We start from the raw sequence: 23,230 nt of genomic DNA, 5'->3' as shown, positions 1-23,230 counted from the left end.
TTAGTAAATTTAGTGTAAATTTACATTAAAAACATAGAATGATATGTTTGTAAAAAACAATAAAACTCTTAAATGACATTTTTTGAAAAAAGAAGTAAAAGACAAAAATTCTCACATACATTAGAATTTTTGTCTTTTACTTCTTTTTTCAAAAGATGTCATTTAAGAGTTTTATTGTTTTTTTTTCATCTGAAAGATATATATTGATTATAATGTAGTAGAGTACTATACAAAGCTTACACCTATGCTAAGCCTAAAAGCTATACAAAAAAACTTGAGATCCCTAGGTCCGGGTTTATAAACTAAGAAGAGGGAGGCAACATCTCACTAACAAAGATGTCTTTAAGCCAGCAAAGGTAGCCCGCTTGGACATAAGAGTGACATCGATCTGATTTGGTTACACTTTGTGCAATGAGATAAGGCCCTCTGTTAGTTGATCGATATTCCAAGATCACATTCCAAAACAAAAGAGGGGATAAATCTTTCTTCATTTCAGAGACCTGAAACCTAAAAGAAGGCCAAGCTTTCGGTCTATTGATAGCCTTGACCAATGGAGAGTCTTCAAGAGCAAAGATGATCCGACTCAACTTGTGGCTAACCATACTTTCTGCTGCCCAAAGGAAACAAGTCATATAAGCTTCCGACCAAGAGGTTATTTTACAAAGAGATGTTCTTGAATGTTCGAGTTAGCCCCAAAACATAAATTTTGTGATTTTGATAGCAAAACATTTTTGTTACAATTTCGTTGTCAAATACGGCTCCACGGTGTTGACATCACAAGTCACAACACATGCAATCCCAGGGTTCTAATATAAAAATTTGATTATGTGATTCGAAAATGTATCTTGGTTTGTAGCTTCAATTAAAAACACAGTTTTTTATTTTAACATCAATATAAGTTCTCTCGACGATGACGCATAACATTTGATTTGTAAAATTAAGCTTAACAATGTTTCATGAATACTATTAGATAAAGTGTTTTACGGGTTGCAAAAGACGGTTAATCAAAATGACAAAAGGTTCGATTGGTTACATCGTTTAAATGAAGCAGTTAATTTGTTTAACAATTATAGGAAAGGCGGTTAAACAAAAATGGTTATAAAAGATGAAAAATAAAATGTGGTTGAGTTAAAACAAGCGGTTAAATAATAATTATGATTCGTAAAAAACAGTTTAATAATAAAATTGTTATTATAGAAAAGCAACTATGCGGTTGAAGCCTTTCCCCACTCTATGCCGATGTTGAAGCTGTAGTCTGGGCAATGCGGTGTTTGATTGGCGCAGATAATCAGAATATTGTTTTTCTTACTGACTGTACCGATTTGGTGAAGATGGTGTCTTTGCCTTCCAAATGGCCTGCTTTCAAGACTTACTTGGATGAGATAGAAGAAGACAAGGATGAGTTTCTCTCATTTTCATTAGTCTTAGTTCCCCGATTGGAGAATGGTAAAGCGGATAAGCTGCCACGTCGTGCTCGTGTTGACTCGCATTTAGTTACTTATGTGAACGATTTTCCTTCCAATTGGCTCGATTACGCCAATTTTGTACTTTGTTGTCAAAAAAAAACAACATAAAAAATTTTCAGTTTCATTTTTAAAACTATTTAAGAGAATATTACAAGTGGATTTTTAAAAAACAAAATAAAATAGAAAATATTAAATAATTATAAAATTTCCAACTGTCTGTTTTATAATTTGGGTCCTTATAAACTCACATATTATTGAGCGGTTGCCAACCACCTCATTTAAACATCTAACCGCCTCTTTTAACTGTATATCCTACACGTTCGTTTCATCTATCTATTTCAATTGCTTATTTCGTTGGTAACGAAATGAGCGGTTGAATCTCCAACTCTCTTTAAATATGCTATTAATCAAAACCAAATCTTATTGGACTTCGAGTATCTATTGATTTTTTTTTTTAATCTATTTAGTAAAACAATATTTCATGGCCAAAAATTAAAGCAATAACCCTAATTATGTAAGCAGATTTTGATCTTGGAGACTGACTAAGAAGATTTGTTGCATATTGGTATGGCCTAGAAACTGTATTTACCAATGAAATTAGGCCCAAAGCATGTGTAGTGATGAATGAGGCTTAACGTAATCAACATAAATAGAGGGAGAATCGAAGAAGAGTTAGAGCGAAGAGAAAAGAAGAGGAAGAAGTTTCTACATAAAAAACTTTTTGATTGATCGATCATATATTCCGTTGATTTAGACCACCTCCAATGATGTCTTTTAGGAGGGTTTTTAAACAAAATGTATTAAAAATAAATCAAAACAGTACAGTTGAGAAACATGTTCTTAAAAATGAGAGTTTTAAGAACTCTTAAGAACCTGTGATGTGGCATCATTTGGTTGGCTAATAATTTTTATAGAAGGAGAGAAAAAGTTGTCTGTGAGTTTGACGTCTCTCTCTTTCTCGTCTCTCTCCGATGGCTAATAACTAGATCTGGATTCGTTAATTCGTGATGACTCTGACCGGCCAAGCCTCCGACTGTGTTAATCGATTTCACCATCCTTATTTGTCACGATTTGTCTACGTTTTTACTCGATTAAAGATCTGGATTGAAGATCTCATGACAACGTAATCCACAAATCTAGATCTAAAATATAAGAGGGGGGTATTCAACTTATATTTTAGAAGATTCTAGAGTGTTCTTTAAATCACTTGTTATTTAATTGATGATTCTAAAAAATCTTTTAAAATCCAATGTTATTCAATTTGAAATTTATGTAAAATCATTTAAAATAATTTAAAATCTCTTGTTATTCAATCATGGATTTATAAAACTTACTTGAAATCTAATGTTATTCAAAATATTACAACTTTTTTAAAAATGCTACTTTGAATGATTTTACAAGACTTTTTTTGTTTTTTTAGTTGACAAATATGAGTAACAAAATCCTAGCTTTTGAGGTATGATTTTAAAGGATTTCATAACAAAAAAACAATCCATAAAAAGTCACCTTCGACGAGAATTAACTGGAAGGGCGAGACACGTTCCTTGAGATGATAACACGAGCATATATTCTTCATCACTTTTACAGCATATATCATATACGTAAGCTAACTATGTGTGTGTACATGTTTCTCAGAATTAACAAAAATAATAGCAAAGATGTCGGAGAGTTTCAAAGTGTGCTTCTGCTGCAGCAGAAGCTTCAAAGAGAAAACGAGGCAGCAACCAGTAAGCATCAAGAGACTCTTCGAAGCTTACTCAAGAAACGGCAAGATGTCTTCCGAAGAGCTTCCAAGGAGAACGACACACAGGGTTGGACTACGTGCAGGATATCTTCCACAACGTCAAACACCACAACGTTTTTCATCACCACAGACTTTTTGATATCAACGCCTTTTATCGCTACCTCTTCAGCGATCCCAACTCTCCTCTTCCCTTGCCTGGCCTCGTACAAAGTTTTGAACTTTTTTTTTAGGGATTTTTCTTTTCTTCAAAAAATGTTTGTGTGGTATAATTAATATATATATATATATATATATGTTGTTAATGGAGTTATTATAAAGGTGCATCATGACATGAAGGCACCGTTAGCTCATTATTTTGTGTACATGGGACACAACTTTTACTTGACTGGTGATGTAAACCTCCCAAGGAATCAACGCTCTAAGGTAGGTAGACTGATAATCCTAGAACTCCGATGGCTCGCAAAGCTGGATGATAAGGCGTGAGATAAACTCGAAAATCCTTATGCCCCAAACTCTCTTAAAACAAACCAAACAAAGCAAGGCAGTGGAACTTTAGATAGAAGCTTCGCGGAGACAGATGACAAGGCGTGAGACGAATCCCGAAAATCCTTGTGCCCTAGACTCTCTTCTAACGACTCTTCAATCCTCAGCTAATGAATGGCAACGTCAAGTGCGGCGGAATCACTTGATATACCGAAAACTCTTTGATGTAACCCACCAAGGAGAACTCTTTGATGTAACCCACCAAGGAGAAAGAACAAGTTCCAAAAGGAACAAAGGAGTTTTCCACTCTCAAATAAAAGATTAAAGATTTCTTGATTGAATGATTTCTCAAATGAGATTACATGTGTTTATAAAGAGATAGAAAACTTGGTCACAAAGCCAAGTATTGATTATTCTTGAAACTAAAAACATTAAAGATACTAAGTTGAATGAAGATCCAACTCTTGGTGCATGTTTCCTTCCTCCAAAGTGACTTTTGGTGCATGTATCTCTTATTTTCATCACTCTTCTTAGACCACAAAATAAAGTGATTATTTTGGGCTATCTTAGGCTTGTATTAGGCTCAAAGTGGACTGGACTTGATAGATATCATCCCCAATATAATTTTCCATGTTCTCTTTGCTCCAAATATCTTCAAATATCAACTGACTAGCTTCAGCAAGCTGTTTGGTCCTTACCCTTGTCATTGGTCCAACGGGTACAAGCATAGCATCCTCAGGAACAAGCTCAGCTTCCACTTGATCATCCTCATTGCTTCCCATTATCATAACATGCCCCTACTCTTCAAAAGGATTTGTCCTCAAATCGGGACCATCTGCAACAACTGGAGCCAAATCAGAAACATTAAAAATGGAACTCACTTACCTTGCAAATCAAGCTTGTAAGTATTGTTACTGATTTTCGTCAAGACTATGGACCATCGACCCTTGGCATTAGTTTAGACTCTCTTTCAGTTGGGAAACGTTCCTTTCTCAAGTGTATCCATACTAGATCTCCCACTTCAAAAACCAGCTGTCGTCTTCCTTTGTTTGCTTGCTTCTCATACTGCTTTAGAGACTCATGATCTGTGTGAATCACAAACTCTTTCAGCCAAAGATAGTGTTGACAAGTTTGTAGAGCTCTAACTAAGGCATACAAGTCCTTGTCATAAGTTGGATAATTCAGGATTGCTCCTCCAAGTTTCTCACTGAAATAAGCAATTGGTCTCTTCTCTTGCATCAACACCTCTCCAATTCCTACACCAGAAGCATCACATTTAATTTCAAAACTTTTCTTAAAATCTGGTAAAGAAAGAAGAGGTGTAGAAGTTAGTTTTTGTTTCAAGAGTTGAAATGCTTCTTCTTGGGCTGTCTCCCATTTAAATCCAACATATTTCTTGATAACCTCTGTGGGAGGAGCAACAATGGTGCTGAAATCCTTCAGAAATCTCCGGTGGAAGCCGGCAAGACCATGGAAACTCCTGACTTCACCAACCTTTTTTGGACTAGGCCACTCTCGAATTGCCTTTACTTTCTCTTCGTCGACCTTAATGCCCTGTGCACTCACAACAAATCCTAGAAAACAAGGTTATCTGTGCAAAAAGTGCATTTCTTGGAATTGGCAAACAGTTACTCCCTCCTAAGAACATCTAAAACAGTTTTCAAATGCTCTACATGGTCATCTAGGCTTCGACTGTATATCAAGATGTCATCAAAATACACAACCACAAAAACTCCTATGAATGCTCTCAAGACATGATTCATTAACCTCATAAAAGTACTAGGTGCATTTGTTAACCCAAAAGGCATCACAAGCCATTCATATAATCCATTCTTAGTCTTAAATGCAGTTTTCCACTCATCACCCTCCTTCATACGAATTTGGTGATATCCACTCTTAAGCTCAATTTTAGAAAACACACAAGACCCATGTAACTCATCTAGCATGTCATCTAAGCGAGGGATAGGGTGGCGATACTTTACAGTGATATTGTTGATGGCTCTGCAATCCACGCACATTCTCCAACTACCATCTTTTTTTGGCACAAGTAACACCAGCACAGAACATGGGCTCATGCTCTCCCTAATGTATCCCTTTTCCATGAGCTCACTGACTTGTTTCTGCAGCTCCTTTGTCTCCACAGGATTGGTTCTATAGGCTGGCCTATTAGGAAGTGAAGCTCCTGAGACAAAACCTATTTGATGTTCAATTCCCCAAATTGGTGGCAAACCATCTGGATTTTCTTCTGGAAAAACATCGCCATAGTCCTGCAAAAGAGAAACAATATTGCTCGGAAGTTCCGGCTCAAGATTAGTCAAACTCATGAGAGTTTCCCTGTACATAAGCAAAATGATAAGTTGATCCAAAAATAAAGCTCTCTTAATCTCACTTGCTCTCACAAAGAAGTTAGATTGTCTCACAGGATTACTCTCAAAGGCCTTTGGCTGGGCTTTTCTCAAACTCTCACTCTCTTCTTTGTGGTTTTTAGTGTTTAGGGGTTCACTCACATTGTTCTTTCCAAGTTGCAACTGATCTTCGTAGACCTCTTGTGGTGTTAATGGAACTAGTGTGATCTTCTTCCCTTTGTGCTCAAAAGAATGTTTGTTGGTGTAGCCGTCATGATTAACCTTGCGATCAAACTGCCATGGCCTTCCCAACAGAATGTGACTTGCTTCCATAGGCAATATGTCACATAACACTTCATCTTCATACTTCCCAATGGAAAATGGAATCAACACTTGCTGGTTAACCTTCATATTCCTTTGGTTATTCAACCACTGAAGATTATATGGCCTGGGATGCTTCTTTGTATCCAACTTCAGTTTGTCCACCAAAATAGTGTTTGCAACATTAGTACAGTTTCCTCCATCAATGATAAGGCTGCACACTTTATCCTTCACCAAGCACCTTTTGTGGAACAAGTTTTCTCGTTGTTGTACTTCCTGGATCTTGTCTTGCATCACTAAAGCTCTTCGTGTAACCAACAATTTTCCCTCTATAGCACAAACCTCATGTTCTTCCAAAGATGAAGTGGAATCACATTCTTTCTCTTCCTCGGTTTCAACCTCTCCATTCGCCATCAATATCATGGTTCGCTGGTTTGGACATCGACTAGCATAGTGTCCTATCCCATGACATCTGAAACATTGGATATCTCGGTTCCTAGTGTGAGTAGCCTCCGCTTTTCCTTTTGAATCTTGTCCAAAAACATTTGGCTTAGCTCCCACATTTACATTTGGTTTGAAGTCTGTCCTAGGCCGAAAACTTGACTTATCCTCCTTGTAGTAACTCGGCTTTGAACTAGAACCAGCGACTTGTCGAGTATTGCTCTTTCTCTTAAGTTGCTCCTCAATCAGAATCGCCTTGTGCAACATCTCTTCCAAGTCCTCATAGGTCTGCAACTCCATTTGATCTTGAATATTTCTAGCCAATCCTCCTAGAAACCTCGCCATAGTTGCATCTACTTCTTCTTCAATATCAGCTTTAATCATAAGAGACTCCATCTCCTGGAAGTAATCTTCTACACTCTTGCTGCCTTGACTTAGACGTCTTAATTTCTGATGCAACTCTCTGTTGTAGTGGCTGGGCACAAACCTCTTTCTCATAACTGTCTTCAATTCATCTCATGTGTCAACAGGTTGGACACGTCGGCGCATCCTACTAGTAACCAGCTGATCCCACCAATTGATCACATAATCATAAAACTCTGTAGCAGCTACTTGAACCTTCTTGCGGTCTGAATAGTCTTGACATCTAAAGACTAACTCCATTTTCTTTTCCCACTCCAAGTAAGCATTTGGATCATTCTTTCCGTAAAATGGTGGTATTTTCAACTTGATTCCTCTCAAATCATCATCATTTCTTCCTCTAACCTCTCTGTTTTGTTTTGGACGCCTTTGACCCTCACTAGATGAATTGCCTCTTTGGCTGTAGTAGTCGTCTTCTTCATTTCTGTTATGTCTAGGCCGATCTCTGCCCCTCCGGCCTGGTTCCTCTTCGGACTGTTGCTGAGGCTGTGGTGCTCTATCCAACAGCTGGTGCAAAGCCTCAATGCCTCCATTTGTATTGAAAGTCATTTTTTTGTGCAAAACAAGTTAGTAAAACAAAAAATCTCACAAGTGTTTCTCTCAAGTGTTTCACTCAATCTCTCAAAATGTCCTCACAGTAGTGGTTTTCTCCAAGATTCCAATAGAACTAATCCCACTCAACTCAATGAGATACCAAAGTGTTCCAGTAACTTGTTACCCAAACAGAAGAATTAGAATGGAATAGATCGATGGAAAGAAATATATAAGAAAAGGTTTTTTTTAAAAAAAAAAAAAAGAAAAGAACGGGTTCTTCCTTTTTTTTTTGTTTTTTTTTTTGTTTTTTTTGAAGAAAGAATGGGTTCTTCCTTTTTTTTTCTTTTTTTTTTACATAACGGATACAAAATTAAATAAAAAAGATAGAACGTGAAAGAAAGAAGATGAAAAGATAAAAGATGAAAAGATAAAAGATGAAAAAAAGAAGATGAAAAGATAAAAAATGAAAGAAAGAGGATGAAAAGATGGATAGATGAGAAGATGAAAAGATGGATAGATTTTGATTAGAAGAATACCAAAAGTCCTTGAGCGGACTCTGATACCACTTGATGTGATCCTCCCAAGGAATCGATTCTCTAAGGTCGGTAGACTGATAATCCTAGAACTCCGATGACTCGTTGAAACTTGGTATTTTGTGTGATGATGGATGATATGATGATGAATATAGAGATGGATGAAAGGTGTTTCAATTACCCTTATGTAGTTGTAGCATAAAGGATGTCAAACCAGAATGAGTGTGATGCAAGCAATCAAGATGTGAATACTCATCTAAGTCAAGCCAAATATAAAGGATGTTTGTCACTAACAACCTAATGATGATAATGCAGAATGTTAACCTACTAAAACAAGATGCTAGATGCAAAGTAAACAGAATGATCAAAGCAGTAATAGAATGAAACATGAACAGGAACATAAATTATACTAATGCTAAACAAATAATGCCACATGATTAAACAGAAACTAAATGAATGCAACAGGAAATGCAACTAGAATGAGACAGGGAATGAAATAGAAAGATGCAGAACATAAAACAGGAACTCTGGAACGAGCTCGAGCAAGCACTCGATTGGATGCTCGATCGAGTGGATGGTCGAGTTGATGAGCGAATGTCATAAACATAGCAAATATTGAAACAGAGCAAGCAACAATCAATTAACATGATTTAAAACAGGTAAATCAATAAACAAAGAAAGGTCTTAAGGATGGATTCATGGGATGGACTCAAGCTATGGCTATCTAAATTGGCCAACAAACCTCAATCAACAATGAGCTATCTCTAGACAATGATCTTCTAATACATGTTAATCCATTCTCATGACAATAACAATCAAGCCAATATACTTCTTAGACCTAGCTCTCACTAGCTATTACATATCAAAGCAGGCATTAAACAACCAGATCATTAATGTCAAAAATGAACAAAACATCTAATCTCTTAGCATGTTTCATGATAATCTCTAGTATTAGCTTTATCTAACAACTTAGACATTAGTGTGGTGCTAAGAAGCTTAAGATATACCCTTACCCTCTCAGTATAAGAATAGCATAGAGCATATCTAACCCAGAAGAGATATTAAGCAATCAATCTTGACCAATCCAAACAACCATAACCTTTATCCACCCTAATCCATCCTCAAGATCCTAAACCACTACTCACAATCACAAAACATGATGTACAAAGTCATAAACCCAGAAATCAATGAAACTTGCATGATTGGAAAGATGAGATGAAGATCTACAATATTGAAGAAGAAATCAAACTCAAATTCTTAATACGTTGAAAGTTATGGAACCAACAAGTATTAAAGATTTCTTAAAAATAAGCAAAAGTGGCTAAAAGATCTAAGCAATCCAAAGCAAAAAGGAATAATTCCCAAAAGGATAAATACTAGGTCTAGAATTGTACTCTAAAAAGTCTCTCCTTTTTGGTGGCTGCAGGGTACAAGGCCTTTTATAGGAAAAGGAAGGGAAGCCCTAAAAATGCTAAAAGACAAAATAAGTGGGCGGCTCGGTCAACTCGACCAGGTGCTCGGTCGAGTGCTGGTCGAGTGGCCTCTTCTTCTGCTTCTCCCATCCGGTCGAGTCCTTCTCTGCACACGGTCGAGTGCCTGGTCGAGTGGGTGGTCGAGTGGACTTCCGGACCTTGATTCTTCAGCTCCAAATCCCTTGTTTCCTTCTCTTTACAGCTCCAATTTTCTTCAGCATCACTTCCATGCTCTTTAGGATCCAAAATCACCTGTTTATGCAAGAAACTATGCAAATGCAATGCAAATCTACTCTAATGCATAAACAGTTCTAAAGCTACACATTAATGGACAAATGAGATAGAAAATCATGCAAAAGATGTGAATATGCTAAGGGAAAACAGGGTAAAATATATGAACATCAACACCCCCAAACTTAGTCTTTGCTTGCCCTCAAGCAAATGAAAGACACAAGAAGGTAGGTGATGTTTGAAAGTGGGATCTCAGCTCCTAAAGCTTGCTAACAAACTAGCTAGAATCAGTGTCCAAGTTACTAGTACTATGAAGCAAGTTGAATGAGCTGTACTTAAAGATTTAGACAAGCCTTTCACAACCTTTACTGATTTGAGCCTTAGATATCCACATGCATTCAAATCAACCATTTCCTTTAACATTCATTAAGCTAGAACATGAATCAATCTTATGCAATGCTTTAAACTCATTTGTCTTGGTAATAAAGGTCTAGAGACAATGATGGTCTCTCTTTATAGTGGGGCTTATCAATATCAAAGTTCTCTCATTAAAAATGGATTGAGCTTTAGAAGAATGTTAAAGGTAAGAACACTTAGACACATACAAGAACAAAACCTTGTCTACCCAAAAGTAACCAAAGTGTTTGATCCTATCATTCTAAACCCAAATGATCCTAGTTCTACCCTTTGTCTTCTTTTCTTCTCAAATACCCTTTTCTCTTTTGTTTTTAAGCCTTAGGAGAGGTTTCTTATTTGAATCAACTAGTGGAATGGAGATTTTTTTCTTATTGCTATGGTTCCCTTTTCTTCTTACTTCTTAAGACATTAAAGCTTTTCTCTATACTCTTATTTTCTTTCTTTCTTTTCCTTGACCATAACCATTTTTAACAATCTCATACTTCCCATTGGTTCAATCTTATGTTTCTAACCACTCAGCTAGCATCAAAGTACTATTAACATAGGCATTGATCCTAGTTTAGTGAATTTAAACAAGCTAACAAGGCTAAACTCATCATAGATCCCTAATGCAAATATTAAACAGTCTTATATGAAACATGCTAGACAAGATGCTAATATGCAATGCAAACTACATGAACACTCTTTTTTTCGTAAAGATTTTTGCAAAAAAATTTCAAATTTTTAGGGTTTTTCTATGCGATAGATGAAATGCAAGTACTAACATAATTATGCTAAAAATTTGAAATAAGAAAACAGAACACATCATCAAATACTATCTCAAACCCTCCCCAAAACTTAAATTACACAGTCCCTTGTATAAGAGAAATTTGGAAGAAGATTCAAGACCTAAAACAAAACAAAACTAGAGATGCAATGGTATTTATAATGAAAAGGTGATGTTGTTACCTCATGGATTGTGGAAGAAGCTGTCCAAATCCTCGTTCATGCTTTCATAGGTGTAGTGGGAGTCTTGTGGTTGACTTGGAGGTAGAGAAGGAGGCAACTCGACTATGGCCATCGACTGGTACTCGGTCGAGTGGTGTAGTCGAGTTGGTTGCCGAATGGGTGGTGGTGGAAAAAACTGTTGACCTTGCTGCTGGTAGTACTGCTGCAAGAGAGCTGGATCCATGAAGTATTGGGGACGGATGGGAGGGTAAGCTTGGCCATAGGGATAGCCTGCTGGAGCTGGGAAACCATAAGGAGGTCTGGGCAGGTACTCGGCCGAGTGCATTGGAGGTGCTTGGTCGAGTGGTTGCTCGAGTGAGCCGGTCGAGTGCCTTGCCGATTGTTGTTCTGGGCGACTTGACCTTCTCCTCCTCTGAATTGGCTCATGCATTGAAGCTAAACCTTGTCTTGCCGGTTCCACTGCTAGTTCAGCTCTAGATAATGCTCTTGTTGAGCTACTCCTCCTCAAAGGGCTAGATGGTGCTGGTGAAGAGTTCCCACTCTTTAATTCATCAATCTCCTTCTTTAAACCCTTGATGGACTTAGTCATCCTTCCCATCTTCTTCTTCAGCTTGTCAAAGTTCTTTCCTTGCCACTTGTTCCACTTCTGTAGGAGTGTCAACCTCTTGCTAGTTTCTCTCACTCATCTACTATCTCTTGGGCTTGGCTCATAGTCTTCAAAGTAAAATTGCTCTTCCCCATCAGCCATCTCTACATCTCCAGCTTCATCTACTCTCACTTGGGCTGTCCCATCAAACAAGAACTCAGCAGCTGGCCAAAAATCAATGTTCACCCCTTCACTTATGGTGGTACGCTCCTTGTTGGGTAGAACAAGTTGAGTCTTCCCTAGTGTTGGAAGCTCAAAGTTGAAGAGATGCTTCCCATTGTGCATCTCCTTGGCTAGAATGAGAGTATATGTGAGGTAGTTGGTGTCAATCCATCTTGGCTTGGCTTGCTCTCCTCTAAGTGGTACTTTTGCAGCCACTAGCATTGGAGTGATGATGCTTCCAATGGTTAGAACTCCAGTTGAGCCCCTCTTGTGCAACTTGCTCACCCAGCTTCTATAGTATATCATTTGGTCAATAATGAGCATGACAAGATCAGTCTCCACACTACTCCCAAGGATGATGGTGCCATTTCTTGCTTGAAGGATGATACCATTGAGTGCTGCATCAATCATCTTGAGTTCTCCCTCATTCACATTTCCAATCTCTTTTCTAGCAAAGAAAGTGTTTGCTAGTGCCTTGTGAAAGTACCTTAGGACTGAGCTCCTTATCTTTGACCTCTTGGACTTGGAGGATGAGTTGATGTTGTTGTCTCCAATGGTTTCCCAAACAGAGAAAAGCTCTTCCCTTGGTATCATCATATTCCTTTGACTACCAACTTCAAAGCCAAAGGTATTGGCTATCTTCTTAAATGAAAGCTCATATCTCTTCCCCTTGATGGTGAAATCACAACAACCAGCTCCCAATTCCTTGTCCATCCTTAGGTAGAAGTGAAACTTGATGGTGGCTAAGAACTCACAGCTCTCTTCTCTATACTCCCCCATGCACAAATCCATGAACTTGCTTAGGTTGCACTTCTCAAAAAGAAACTCCACATCTTCAGCAATTCCCAGCTTTTCCATGGTCTCCTTGTGTGGATATCTTGTTCCTTGGAAGCTCATCCTCATTAAGGCTGCATAGAGCTGTTTTGTAGTTAGACCACATGATTGTTCTTCTTTTCCCGTTTCTTCTACTTCTTCTTCTTCTTGTTCTTCTTCACTCTCACTTTCAACCTCTTCTTCTTGTTGTTCTTCAGCTGGCCTCTTTCCTTTTGCTTTGTTCCTCCTCATGTGTTCTTGAAGAATGAACTGCATCTCTTCCTCACTTTCAGTTTGCTCAGGATCCTCCTCAACTGGCTGATGTCTTCTTCTCGACACGCCACTCGACCGCCTACTCGAACCAGCACTCGGTCGTTTGGCTGCTCGAGTTGGTGGTCGAGTACTTCCACCAGCTTGCCTTCTTGATGCAAGTTATGCATCACTTCGTTCCAATGAGCGATCAGTAGCTTGTTGAGATGATCTTGTAGACCTTGAAGACATTTTTGAAAGAAAGAACTGAAATGAATAGACTCAAAGCTCAAAGTTAATAGGTTAGTAACCCAAAAACCAAAAGAACAAAGCTTGAGCAAAGAGATGAACTTGAGAGAGATTTTAAGCTAGATTTTGATTGTTTTAAGCAAATGAGAGAGTGTGAGAAGCATAAGATCGAGTTTAGCTGCTTATAAAGAAGCTAAGGGGACAAAGAGACAAGGGTGGAGGGTGAATTGGGAATCTTTGACTCTCTTTTTCTGCAACTCGACCCCACCACTCGACCCCATTTGGTCGAGTGCTTGACCAAATTTTGAAATTTGAACTCCTTTCTCCCCCCCACTCGATCGTGCAAGAAAAAGTTGAATCGATTGGGCTTGATCTTCTAGTCCACTCGATCGAGTACCTCTCATGGGCTGGTCGAGTGGGCTTGCGAATTCACTTCTACAAGTCCAAATCTTCTTAAATCCATCTACACTCTCTTAAAATGGCTTACCCAACACAAACATAAAAGAAAAGAAATCAAAACTACAAGAAAAATTAAACATATTTACAATGATACGTTAGGGATTTCTTCCCTAGTGAGCTTGTTTAAAGTCATTAAGCTTAACTTCGATTGCCTTTTCAGGCTTGGTTTAGAGACCAAGGAGGTGATGAGATCCTCCCTGGTACCACTTGATCAGTGTGAAGCTGTTCCTTGATCACTTCACCCTTAACACATGAACCTTGTTTCTTCTTAATCTTGAGCCTTGGTCTTGCTTTCTTCAAAGAACTCTTGTTGAGTTGCACTTGAAGTCCCTTCACTAGACCAGTCAACTCTTGAACTGAACCCTTGAGCTTTTCCACTGATTCCTCATGAGAAAAGAGCTTAGATTTTGGAGTTTCCATTTCACTTGAAACCTCATAATCTCTCTTGTCATTAAGAACAAAAGGCTGATACCTAGAGGGCAAATTGGTTGGGTTGTTGATATCAAATTTCATGATCAAATCCTCAGCTATGCACAAGGTTACCAATCCCTCCTTGACATCAATTACAACTCCAGCAGTAGCTAGGAATGGTCTTCCTAGGATAATAGGATCTTCAAGCTCATTATCCATGTATATTATCACAAAATCTGTAGGAATCCTAGCCTTGCCCAACTTGACTGGAAAATTTTCTAGTTTTCCAACCACATCTCTATTGGATCCATCAGCTAGACTTATGTAGAGGTTGCTAGACTTGAGTTTAGTATGACCAAGCTTTTGTGCTATTGAGTAATGCATCACACTGATAGATGCTCCCAAGTCACACAAGCACTTGTTGAAGTGAAGATAGTTGAAGGAGCAAGGCAGATTGAATGGACCTGGATCTTCAAGTTTAGTTGGGATGATAACTCCCTCAATCTCTTCAAGATCCTTCTTGTCTTGATTCTGAGCTTTCTGCTTTGACATCTCAAGTAGCATGCCTTGGTAGAGAGGATATGGAGCATATTGTTCCAAAGCAGGTCCTCTCTCTTCTTCCTTGAATGCTATGACAACCTCTTCCTTCAAAGCCATCACTTCTTCTTTCTTCTCAACCTCTTCTTGTAAAGTCATCATTTCTCTTTTCTCAATGATTTCCCTTAGTTCTTTCAGCTTTTGTGCTTTGAAACGTCCTGGGAATGGTAGAGGTGGTTTATAAGCAGGAGGAATGTAATTAACAGGCTTGACAGCTTCTGGGGCAGCAACTCGACTGGACACTCGATCAGTCACTCGATCGTGTGTGTGGTCGAGTGGCTGGTCGAGTCCTTTGCCGACTTCAGTTTGATGTGAGAAATCTTTACTCTGGGCTTTAAGAAATGACAAATCCTCCGCAGCTTGAACTTCACTGTCCTCAGTGACAGCTTTCTCATACAGATGAATAGCCTTAGCAGTAAACTCTCTTGGGTTTTGAATGACTTTTCCAGGAAGTTGGTTAGGCTTTGTTGCTGAAGTAGAGGAAATGTTGCTCTCCATGTATTTCACTATAGAGTTCAGACTTTCAAACTTGATGTTGAGATCATTATACTGAGAAGTTATCTTTTGGTTCAGTTCAGCAAACTTCTTTGCATCCTCAATCTGCCCATTAGCTTGCCCAAGCAACATTTTTTGCATCATAGTTCTTAAATCTGGTTCTTGGCCTTGGTTAGTCTGAAACCCTGGTGGGGGACACAATTGAGGCTGGAACCCTTGATGTTGTTGTTTGGGTGCATTGTTGTTTTGCTGTTGAGGCTGTTGAGGTGGGTAGACTTGATCTTGAGGATTGGCCACATTGTTGCTTCTATAGGAGAAGTTGTTGTTCTTGAATCCTCCTCCTTGATTGTAACCTTTGAATCCTCCTTGATTTTGCATGTAGCAAATCTCTGCATATTCACTCTCCCCATCTTGAACTGGAGCTTATTCTTCAGCAAGGAAATGAATGTTCTTTTGTTGGCTTAGTAGAATCTTGTCCAACTTCTCATGAACAACCTTCAAGTCCTTCTTGTACTTCTCATCTTGATCATTGGAGACAAATCTTATTGTTCTGTCATAGTCCTCATTGTAGTTCTCATCAAATTGTGCTAGATTCTCTACTAGCTCCCATCCTTCTTCCACTTTCTTGTTGAGGAAATTTCCATTGGAGGTTGTGTCCAAAAGCATCCTCATCTTAGGTAGAAACCCTCTATATAAAGTGCTGAGCAAGGACTAATTTTTGAAGCCACAATGAGGAAATTGAGTTTGGAAGCTCTTGAATCTCTCCCATGCCTCACAAAAGCTTTCATTATTTCTCTGTGCAAAACTTGAGATCTCATTCTTCAATCTAGCAGTCCTTGCATTGGAGAAAAACTTAGCTAAGAAGGCTTTTTTTGCAGCCATCCTAGGTTGTGATAGCTCCTGTTGGTAAGGTCTTTTCCCACAAATGTGCTTTATCTCCAAGGGAAAAAGGGAACAGTCTTAGCTTGAATCCATCCTTACTTACACCATTTATCCTTGTGAGGCTACAAATTTTGTCAAACTTTTCAAGATTGTCTAGGGGGTCTTCCATTGGCAAACCATGGAACTTATTTGCTTGAATCATAGAGATCAGTCCACTTTTGATTATTAGCAATTGTTGGAGGCACAATACCAGCTCTTTGGTTATGTGTGTTTGGTGCATCTCCAGCACCAATGTTTCTTGGTCTTGGATCTTGATTGTTTTGTTGCTCCATTAGCAACTGATTCTCTTGTTCTTGTTGGATTCTTGTTCTCTGCTGTCTCAAATCTCTTGGTAGTCTGTTGATGTGATCAAGGTACCTCTAAAGATTCTGATTACCCTTGGATCCTGTTTGCATCAACTGACTCGATCAGGTACTCGAACAAGCACTCGGTCGAGCACTGGCTCGAGTGAAGGTCGAACTGACTGAGACGAGACGACTAATTGTATCCGGGTTGTGACTCGATCAGGTACTCGAACAGCAGACGGTCGAGTGGTAGCTCGAGTTGTATGTTGAGTTGGTACCTGAGACCCAAAACAACCAAGCAGATGAAGAATTTGAATCAGTAATGGTTAAAGGAGCAATAGAACTTAATCTTAGACTTGTATAAATCCTAAATGTCACAAATAAACACTCAAACAGGCAACGACACCAAATTGAAACTTGGTATCTTGTGTGATGATGGATGATATGATGATGAATATAGAGATGGATGCAAAATGTTTCAATTACCCTTATGTAGTTGTAGCATAAAGGATGTCAAACCATAATGAGTGTGATGCAAGCAATCAGGATGTGAATACTCATCTAAGTCAAGCCAAATATAAAGGATGTTTGTCACTAACAACCTAATGATGATAATGCAGAATGTTAACCTACTAAAACAAGATGCTAGATGCAAAGTAAACAGAATGATCAAAGCAGTAATAGAATGAAACATGAACAGGAACATAAATTATACTAATGCTAAACAAATAATGCCACATGATTAAACAGAAACTAAATGAATGCAATAGGAAATGCAACTAGAATGAGACAGGGAATGAAATAGAAAGATGCAGAACATAAAACAGGAACTCTGGAATGAGCTCGAGCAAGCACTCGATTGGATGCTCGATCGAGTGGATGGTCGAGTTGATGAGCGAATGTCATAAACATAGCAAATATTGAAACAGAGCAAGCAACAATCAATTAACAGGATTTAAAACAGGGAAATCAATAAACAAAGAAAGGTCTTAAGGATGGATTCATGGGATGGACTCAAGCTATGACTATCTAAATTGGCCAACAAACCTCAATCAACAATGAACTATCTCTAGACAATGATCTTCTAATACATGTTAATCCATTCTCATGACAATAACAATCAAACCAAGATACTTCTTAGGTCTAGCTCTCACTAGCTACTACATATCAAAGCATGCATTAAACAACCAGATCATTAATGTCAAAAATCAACAAAACATCTAATCTCTTAGCATGCTTCATAATAATTAATGCCATTGACATGCTTGTAAATAAGTTCCAACTCTTGAATTTATTTGCTAAATGTCTCCAAAAATGTATATACAAATATTTTTCAATATATCACATAAACTAGTACAAAACATTATTTACATCAACTCCACAACCAAGACTGCTCTCCATATCTTCTTTTTCTCCATCTGCAAAATTTGATCAAGTTTCTAAGAACCAAAACACTTAAAACATAAATTTACAGAAATCTGATTTTTAAGAGCCCCTAATGAGATTCTCTAGTATCTGAGAAGGTAAAAATTAAGAACTCCTAATAAGTTTTCTAAAATTTAAATTATAAATATTGGTAAGAACTATTAGAGATGCTCTTCTTAGACAATTGAGTTTCTTCTTTCTTATATATATCAAACGTAATGGGCTAGATATGTGAATAGAAGTGATAAATATGTACAGGCCCATCAGGCCCATCTTCTTTTAACCAACGATCGTATCAGTATTCCTTCGTCTTCTTCACAAAACCCCGTGGAAGAAAAGAAACTGAAAAATTGACATTAGGGTTTAAACTTTTAAACCTCAAAGCCGCACTCCTCTCTCGTTGTGCAGACAGTCACACCAAATCCAGCAAGAAGCCATGGGACGCTCTCGAGTTCAAGTTAACAAAGCTCACAAGACTAGATTCTCCTCTAAATCTTCTCGCAACCTCCACAGAACCTCACTCCAAGGTATCCTCAACGTTTACGCCTCCTTTAATCTTCAGAGATTGAGTAACTCTCCCAAAATTGATCCGTTTTTATGGAATCAGATGGTGGCAGGATTGGGAAATCGGATAGTAGCTATGTTAAAGGTGCTAGAGCTGCTCGTGTTCAGCGTGGCAAGATGCTTCGAGATCAGAAAAGAGCTGCAGTTTTGAAGGAGAAGAGAGCATCTGGGGGATTAAACAGTGCTCCTCGTGTTATCGTGAGTGTTTTACATTTTTTGTTGCCGTCGGTTTTACGTGTGTTTGTTTGGAATTAACCCTTATGTTTTGTGTTTTCTAATGCTGATAGGTCTTGTTTCCCCTCTCTGCTTCTGTTGAATTGAATTCACTTGGTGAAGATGTTTTAAAGTTACTAGCTTCTGATGGTTCTGGAATTGCTTCTTCAACAGTTGCATCTTCTGAGTATAAGCTACGAGCAACTGTATGTGTATTCCATTTCTGATGGTTGGTGGTATACTAAGTTTGGTTTATATGTATTGAATTGACTGCTGAAGACTAATTCCTTGTGTGATCAATGCTGTGAATATGTATCACAGGTGTTAAAGGCGCCTTATGGGGATCTTTTGACAAGTATGGAAATGGCCAAGGCATGTGCATTATTGCTGATTTGTTTGTTCTTTCTGTGAGCAGAGTTTTTCATAGGTGCTTACTGTTTTTTTTACTGGTAATAGGTTGCTGATTTGATGGCTTTTGTAGCATCTGCAAGCTCTCCATGGGAAGAGAATAAATCTAACTTCATAGATTCTTTCGGAAGTCAGTGTCTTTCTGTGCTTAGATCAATTGGTCTACCAAGTACCACTGTGTTGATTCGTGTATGTTCTTCCTGCTCTATATTTTCATAGCCACCAGCTCTCAAACTTTGCTTGTCGTTGAGCTTCTCATGGTCGTTTTGCATGATTGCAGGATTTACCCATTGATTTGAAAAAGAAAAATGAGATGAAAAAGATATGTGCCTCTCAAATTGCTTCTGAATTTCCTGAGGATTGTAAGTTTTATCCAGCAGATACCAGAGATGAGTTGCATAAGGTAAATTTCCATGACTGATTTCTTATATTATCTTACTGAGTTGTTTTCAATAGTTTTAATGTCCTTAATTAGTTGAAAATCCATATTTCTGGGAATGTTTGCAGTTTATGTGGTTATTCAAGGCACAAAGGCTTTCTGTACCTCACTGGCGAAGTCAACGACCATATGTTGTGGCTCAGAAGGTGTTTGCCTTATGCTTATATTCATAACATCTATTTTGAATATGTGAAAAAGGTTTCATAGAAAAGAAGTTGTAACTTTCAATGGTGCATTTAGGTTGGGATGGTGGTGGATGATGAAAGCTCAGGAATGTGCACTCTACTTCTCTCTGGTTACTTGCGTGCTCGCAAAATTTCTGTAAATCAGCTGGTAATCAAGCCATTCTGTTCTCATCAAGCCATTCTACTCTCTCTATCATGCCTTATTAATTTTTTATTTATTTATATTAAATTAGGTCCATGTTTCTGGCGTTGGCGATTTTCAATTCTCAAAAATTGAAGTGCTGAAGGATCCAATTCCCTTGAATGAAAGGAAGAATCAGAATTCCATGGAGTTGGATGCTTCACATGATGAAGAGGTAGATATGATATTTCCTCTGACATATTGACAAACTTCTATATTATATTATAAAAGATACTTTGAATTTAGTGCTAGAACAACATCCTTCAAACAAAGCTATAGACAAACAGCTTATATGGTTTCTGTAATCATGATACGATTACTTTCTCAGTTGAGAAATAAGATGTTAATGTGCTTTCATGATGCTATCTTCACGGCCTTCCCTCTGTAAACTCAGTTTATTCTTTTGTACCTGTGTTTAATTTGAGCAGGTATTGAAGTCTCTGGTTCCTGATCCCATAAAACAAGAGCCTTTAATAGTTGAAAACACTCCAGATCCTTTAGCAGGGGAACAGGTAAGTCTGATTAGTTCTCTTACTAAAGAAGCGGGCAGCTGGCTTGTCTTGTTATCTGTTCTGGAAAGTCACTTGTTGTGTAATTCTTCCATTGCGTAGACATGGCCAACAGAGGAAGAAATGGCTGAGGCTGACAAAAATCAGAAACAGGGGAAGCTAAAGAAGAGGAATTTGCCGCGAGGGACTTCAGAATATCAGGTTTCTGGATGATTTTTTAACATGATATTCGTACCCCTCTTTTTTAACTATTCTTCCCTCTGGTGCAATTTCTCCAAAAGATATGATATAATTTAAGCCCCTCTTATGTTGGTTGTTATGATTTGGTTTGCAGGCTGCTTGGATTGTGGATGACACAGATGAAGAGGATTCTGGTGATGGCCATTCCAATGATAACGGTATGGTCTTGGATAGAGGAGAGGATTCCAATCAAGAACGAAGGTATGACCAAGACTTTGAGGATGATGAAAAATCACTGAACGTGCGCGATTTTGATAGTGCAACTCAGAACGACTCTGAAATGATGGTAAACATAATTCTCTTACTTTTGTGACTTATGAAACAGTATTTTTATTATCATCTGAGTATCTTGGTAAAGTTTTAAGCCAATCTGCTCATTAACAGGACGATGAAGACTTGACAGAGGAGCAAATTAAGGAGGAAATCAAGAAAATCAAAGAGGCACATGCTGAGGACGAGGGTTGGTGTTTATTTCCTCTGTGGAGTTATTTGCTATATCAGTTCTAGATATATGCTCATATTCAAATGAGTCCTTGTAGAGTGTCTGAATCTCTTTTGTGCTTATTGATTTTTTCGCTTCTGTATTTTGCTCATTGAGATTGCACAAAGTGAATAAAAAATTTCTGTTATGTTTTGTCAGAATTTCCAGATGAAGTAGAGACTCCTATTGATGTTCCTGCTAGAAGACGTTTTGCAAAGTACAGGGGTCTCAAATCCTTCAGAACCTCCACGTGGGATCCAAATGTAACAACACTGATCTTGATGTGAAGTTCATTATTTTTATTAAACTTGTTGCTAATTTTTTCTTGTTGGCATATGCAGGAGTCTTTACCTCAGGACTATGCCCGAATTTTTGCTTTTGATAACGTCGCCAGGACTCAAAAGCTTGTGCTCAAGCAAGCCCTGAAGATGGAAGAAGACAGAGATGATTGTGTACCAACTGGGTCATATGTACGGATGCATATTAAAGAAGTGCCTCTTGTTGCCGCCTCTAAACTATCCTCGCTTGTGAACACGACGAAACCCATTATAGGATTTGGGCTTTTGCAGCATGAATCCAAGATGTCGGTTCTGCATTTTAGGTAATCTTTAGATATCTGTTTGTTGAGATCTTGGGTGCCATCTATCTTCTCATCACCTTTGTCTATGCTTTGCAGCGTAAAGAAGTATGATGGTTATGAAGCTCCTCTTAAAACAAAAGAAGAGCTTGTGTTCCATGTCGGATTTCGTCAATTTATTGCAAGGTAGCAAATTATTTCTCTGCTTTATCTGGTGCAGTAGCTTTTCTTGCTTGCAATCTTTAATAATATTGGTTTGGGGGAAATTTCTAGGCCGGTATTTTCAACCGACAATTTTAGCTCGGACAAGCACAAGATGGAGAGATTCTTGCATCCTGGGGGTTTCTCGTTGGCTTCTATATACGGCCCAATATCTTTCCCACCACTTCCTTTGGTAGTTCTGAAAATTTCTGAAGGGTCAGGTGCTCCTGCCGTTGCTGCCCTTGGTTCCTTGAAAAGCATTGAACCCAACAAAATAATTTTAAAGAAGATAATATTAACTGGGTAAAGTTATCACCTTCTTCTTTCCAAGTACAATCACATATGCTAGTTTGCATAGATACTAATGTTCTGACATAGAACTGAGATATCAAAAAATTGCTGTAATTCTAAGCTGTTCAAAATATGGTTTGGTTCAGGTATCCTCAGAGAGTATCAAAAATGAAAGCTTCAGTCAGATATATGTTCCACAACCCAGAAGATGTGAAATGGTTCAAGGTGAGGGAAAAGTAGAATTGATTGATTGAAACTTTTTATGTATTTGTTCGTACATTAAGCTAAAGCGGATGGAACAATGTTTGTGTGTCAGCCTGTAGAAGTGTGGTCAAAATGCGGGCGTCGTGGTCGCGTGAAGGAGCCAGTTGGTACTCATGGTAAGGGATTATTATTAGGAGAGATAAAAAAGCCGGAGTGTTGTTTTTAGAATTTTACATAAAATATGTGAACTGTGTAGGGGCGATGAAATGCATATTTAATGGAGTTGTTCAGCAACATGACATAGTGTGCATGAACTTATACAAGCGTGCTTATCCCAAGTGGCCTGAACGTCTGTACCCGCAGCTTCTTTGATTTCAATTTATAGAATGGTGCTGATGATGTTTAATTTTCTCTGAATCTCATTCATACTTTTGGTTATGGAGGTGGTTTAGTTGAAGTCCTCCAGTTTTGTCCTCTGTATGTGATAAAATTATGCATATTTTCTTTCTCATTGTTCTCAATACAGTTAGAATATTGTGCTGAAGCTGAATCATTACAAAGCTTAATTGTTATGATAGAAACAGATGAGTTTACTTATTTTTGATACGATACATGTTGATGTGAATCATCTTATGTATTAAGATATTTTA

The 23,230-nt window shown here is 38.1% G+C and overlaps 1 protein-coding gene and 1 non-coding gene across 2 annotated transcripts; both read left to right on the top strand.

Moving 5' to 3' along the window:
• The first annotated feature begins 16,157 nt into the window (after positions 1-16,157).
• LOC147928559 (small nucleolar RNA R71) lies at positions 16,158-16,264 on the top strand. The gene has a single exon (XR_015581084.1). It is a non-coding gene; the product is annotated as a small nucleolar RNA R71 (small nucleolar RNA).
• Positions 16,265-18,368: 2,104 nt separating this feature from the next.
• Positions 18,369-23,161, top strand: LOC104743833 (uncharacterized). The gene is made up of 20 exons (XM_087483562.1): positions 18,369-18,614; positions 18,695-18,849; positions 18,939-19,070; positions 19,186-19,236; positions 19,321-19,461; positions 19,553-19,675; positions 19,780-19,857; positions 19,952-20,044; positions 20,130-20,252; positions 20,506-20,589; positions 20,689-20,787; positions 20,921-21,112; positions 21,211-21,286; positions 21,467-21,570; positions 21,649-21,908; positions 21,984-22,070; positions 22,158-22,388; positions 22,523-22,601; positions 22,693-22,756; positions 22,837-23,161. The coding sequence occupies exons 1-20, from the start codon at positions 18,524-18,526 to the stop codon at positions 22,950-22,952; spliced, it is 2,379 nt and encodes a 792-aa protein (XP_087339688.1). The 5' UTR covers positions 18,369-18,523; the 3' UTR covers positions 22,953-23,161.
• The last annotated feature ends 69 nt before the right edge of the window (positions 23,162-23,230 follow it).

Source organism: Camelina sativa, chromosome 14 (genome assembly GCF_030686135.1).
Source record: "Camelina sativa cultivar CO46 ecotype springtype chromosome 14, ASM3068613v1".
NCBI lineage: Eukaryota > Viridiplantae > Streptophyta > Magnoliopsida > Brassicales > Brassicaceae > Camelina > Camelina sativa.
Note: the sequence above shows the minus strand (reverse complement) of the source record. Positions and strands in the feature narration are given on the sequence as shown.

What these genes read in the sequence shown, in the direction of transcription:
- LOC104743833 (XM_087483562.1), top strand. Translation starts at nt 18,524, where the DNA reads ATGGGACGCTCTCGAGTTCAAGTTAACAAAGCTCACAAGACTAGATTC. An exon ending in CCACAGAACCTCACTCCAAG is followed by an intron (nt 18,615 to 18,694) that starts GTATCCTCAACG and finishes TTATGGAATCAG; the next exon opens with ATGGTGGCAGGATTGGGAAA. An exon ending in CCTCCACGTGGGATCCAAAT is followed by an intron (nt 21,571 to 21,648) that starts GTAACAACACTG and finishes TGGCATATGCAG; the next exon opens with GAGTCTTTACCTCAGGACTA.